We start from the raw sequence: 3,328 nt of genomic DNA, 5'->3' as shown, positions 1-3,328 counted from the left end.
CCACCCCCTCAGAAAACTGAAAAATATTTTTTTTTATATACAATACACTGAATATTTTTGACAATAAAGGACTTCTGGAGAGATGGAAGGAGCATACTTGCATGTTCCCATCTTTCTCTTTTTGGATGCTGCCAAACGTCTCATAATCTCACTCTGCTTTGACCTTTTTGCTGATGGTCTGAACCCTTTGGTAACTAGCCCAGATCGCTAACCACTAGGTTGCACAACCCCCGCAGAATATTGCTCATGGTTTTGGATTAGTGTGTAGATTTCCTGTAAACATATATAAGGGTTTGCACACTTACACCCAGGCCAGACACCCAAGCCATTGTGACATTTTCAAAACCAAAAAAAAAAAAAAAACATTATACAGAAATAACAAACAGTAAAAGGCATTAGAAATACACGATTAAGCTCCATGCACTAAAATCAATTGGTGTTCATTCTGATAAATATTAAAACTAATAACAGTGTGTTATGGTCCTACAAACCACTAACGGATCTTATAGGACTGGGAGGCTTTTTAAAATAAGTCAGTTTTGATAAAAACGTTAAAACAATAGATTCTTGCATACCCTCACTCACCTTCCCCCAGAAAAAAAGTTCAATTGTAAGCTCTAGGTATCTAGAAAATCAAAAAATAGCTGATTAGTGATAGCAAAATGATTGCAAATTAGTGCTAATGTTTGACACAAAAACTGTGATTTTGTCTGTTCAGACCAATGCGTTAACAAAAGGCAGGCTGAATGAATATACACTGTCACTCTCTGACAGTAGATGGCGCTTTTAGAAAGGCCAAAATAGCCTGGTTGCTCCAGGACATAAACCACTATGTAAAAAGCTCAAAGTATTTTTATACATGTACACTAGCAACAGTCAAACGCGTAACCTTTCAAAGTATTATCCATTTGATAGCGCACACGAACACAGGCGATCGACTCTAGAAAGCTTCATCTTTGTCCAGCGTCTGCTGTATTTTTCTCCAGAAGTTACGAGCGAAAAAAACATCTTTGTACTCTTTTAAACTAAAGCTGGGCTCTCTCATAACTCTCTCACACAAGCGCTTGTCAATGCAGGCGTCTACTTTTATTGCAGTTTTTCCGTCTCTTGTGTTTCGTTTTCTTCCAGTGCTGCCACCTTGTGGAACAACTGATTACTGCAAAGCAAATTCAGTGTGCATGTGCGACCTGTGTGTGCGAAGTATGCGTGGTTACAAGAACTGAATGGTGCACATACTATTATGGTGACGAAATTTGCATCACGCACACTGTATGCGGAATCTAACCGAAGTATACTTTGGACTTAATGTTTCATTTCTGACACGCAGGATGATAAACAACATGTGCATGTTTTCAAACAGCCATCCACGGGCTCTTATATCAGTGTTGCTGTTAATACTCTGGTTATTTTGTTTCAGTGTAAAGTTTGTTAATTTTGTGCAAAGCATACAGTGCATTCAGCTGAACTGTGCACATGTATTTTAAACGCTTCATGTCTTGTTCCATTCATGTAATAAACACATGTCCACTGATGAGCTGTGGGCTATGACTAATTTCATGGGCAATGCAGACAAAATTACAATTTAAAAATCAATCAGAGCTATAGAAATGTATCGTCATTTTATAAAGCAAGTAAAGCTATATATTATGAGAAGGCTACTTTCTACGACCTTTATATATCCTGCAGTCATGGCGAGAGGTTCCTTCAATCTAAAAGACAAGAATCGAAAAAGAATTGAAAACAACATTGAATCGAATCCCAAGAACCAAGAATCGGACTCGAATCCAAAAATTTCAGAATCGAACAGCCCTGCTTCTCACTGTAACGGCTATGACTCTGAGCATGTGACTAAAAGCGCGAATCCTATTGGTTGGCTGGTTTTATTTAGCTGTGCAACTAAAAAGAGGTTAGAACACTTCAAAATCAGATGCATTGATGACACACAAATACTTGTTTCAGTCTGAAGCAGACGCATTAACAGCCATTCGTTCGCACGGCTGTGAACAGGCCTTCATTTTCTTTGTATATACACATGTGAAATGCCAAAACGTAATAGGAAAAATATGTGAAAAACATCAAATATTTTCTCAATTTCTTTTCTAGACAACATCCGATATCCAGAAAGTGGAATATATAAAAGTGAGTATATTTTTTTACGCAGGTCTGTATATAAAGGTGTGTTAGACGATCATATTAACGCTGCTGTAAATATTTATCCGCAGGGAGAGAAGTACCCGTTTCCCAGAAGTTCACAAGGTTGGTAAACACTCACACAGTCAGAGCACTGAAGCGCTGCTCTTCACGATGTGTTCAGCGTTCATTCGGCTTGTTTTCTCAACAGATTTTAATGAAGCTTTGCCTGCGAAACTTCCCAAAGCTGAGAGCAAACCGGCAGCATTTCTGCAAAGTATGAAACACCTTCTACACACAGTCGAATGTTACTTTTAGTGTATTCATGATTTTTTCCCCCCCATTTTTCTTCATATGCATCAACCATTATATTGCTAAAAGTACTGCAGCTGGTTCCTGCATGATGTTTGTGTGTGTTTGTGTAGTCGCTTCGCCCGCGTCCGGCGGGAACGGTGTCCTGCACTGGAGAGCCGACAGCTTCCCGGTGTTCATGAGGGGTCTGGAGTACAAGAACAACAGCCTGTACATCCAGCAGGACGGACACTATTACATCTTCTCCAAGATCGCTCACCTGGAGAACTGCAACTTCTTCAAGCATCAGGTCATGCAGTGCACGGAGAGGTACAGCTCACAGGCCATCGAGCTGATGCAGAGCTCCAGGTACTCCACAGCACACCACACATCGCTTCAGATCACGGCTGCAAGCGCTGAAGCTCATGAATATCTTTACTGTAGGTTTATCTGCGCACCCAATAAATCCCAGTGGAGGGGCAACAGCTACCTGGGAGGCATCTTCCAGCTGTTTAAAGATGTGATTATAAAGCATAGTCACCAGCTTTGGTCAGGTTTATTTTTCTTTGTTTTATATCCATGATGGAGCAAGTTTCAAAGCATCTTTCAGTACTGAGGTATTTTAGCACCACAGTAAGTCAAGAACACATGAAAGGAATACTTCACCCAAAAAGGAAAATTTGCAGGCCATTTTTTTTTTTACTTCTGCAGGTGAATAATATATATTTAGCATGTATTGCTGAAATCTGACCCTCAGATCAGATGCCATTTCTCTTTTAATCATGTTTTATTTTAAGAAGTATTATTATTATTTAAGAAAACATGTTTCAGATGCTTGTAAACAAGTTGTTATCTATCTTTTATCTATTATAAGCTGAATATATATATATATATATATATATATATA

The 3,328-nt window shown here is 38.9% G+C and overlaps 1 protein-coding gene across 1 annotated transcript in view; it reads left to right on the top strand.

Annotated features, from left to right (window-relative positions):
• LOC107742532 (lymphotoxin-alpha-like) overlaps nt 1-3,328 on the top strand; it is an 11,055-nt gene that overhangs the window by 2,570 nt on the left and 5,157 nt on the right. Inside the window, exons 2-6 of the mRNA XM_016555538.1 lie at nt 2,104-2,139; nt 2,223-2,256; nt 2,342-2,407; nt 2,556-2,790; nt 2,866-2,941. Of these exons, the coding sequence (XP_016411024.1) occupies nt 2,104-2,139; nt 2,223-2,256; nt 2,342-2,407; nt 2,556-2,790; nt 2,866-2,941 (447 nt within the window). The remainder of the gene's footprint in view (nt 1-2,103; nt 2,140-2,222; nt 2,257-2,341; nt 2,408-2,555; nt 2,791-2,865; nt 2,942-3,328) is intronic.

This window comes from Sinocyclocheilus rhinocerous, unplaced genomic scaffold, assembly GCF_001515625.1.
Source record: "Sinocyclocheilus rhinocerous isolate Xijiao unplaced genomic scaffold, SAMN03320098_v1.1 scaffold1639, whole genome shotgun sequence".
NCBI lineage: Eukaryota > Metazoa > Chordata > Actinopteri > Cypriniformes > Cyprinidae > Sinocyclocheilus > Sinocyclocheilus rhinocerous.
The sequence above is the reverse complement of the archived record's forward strand: the minus strand, read 5'-3'. Positions and strand labels throughout refer to the sequence as shown.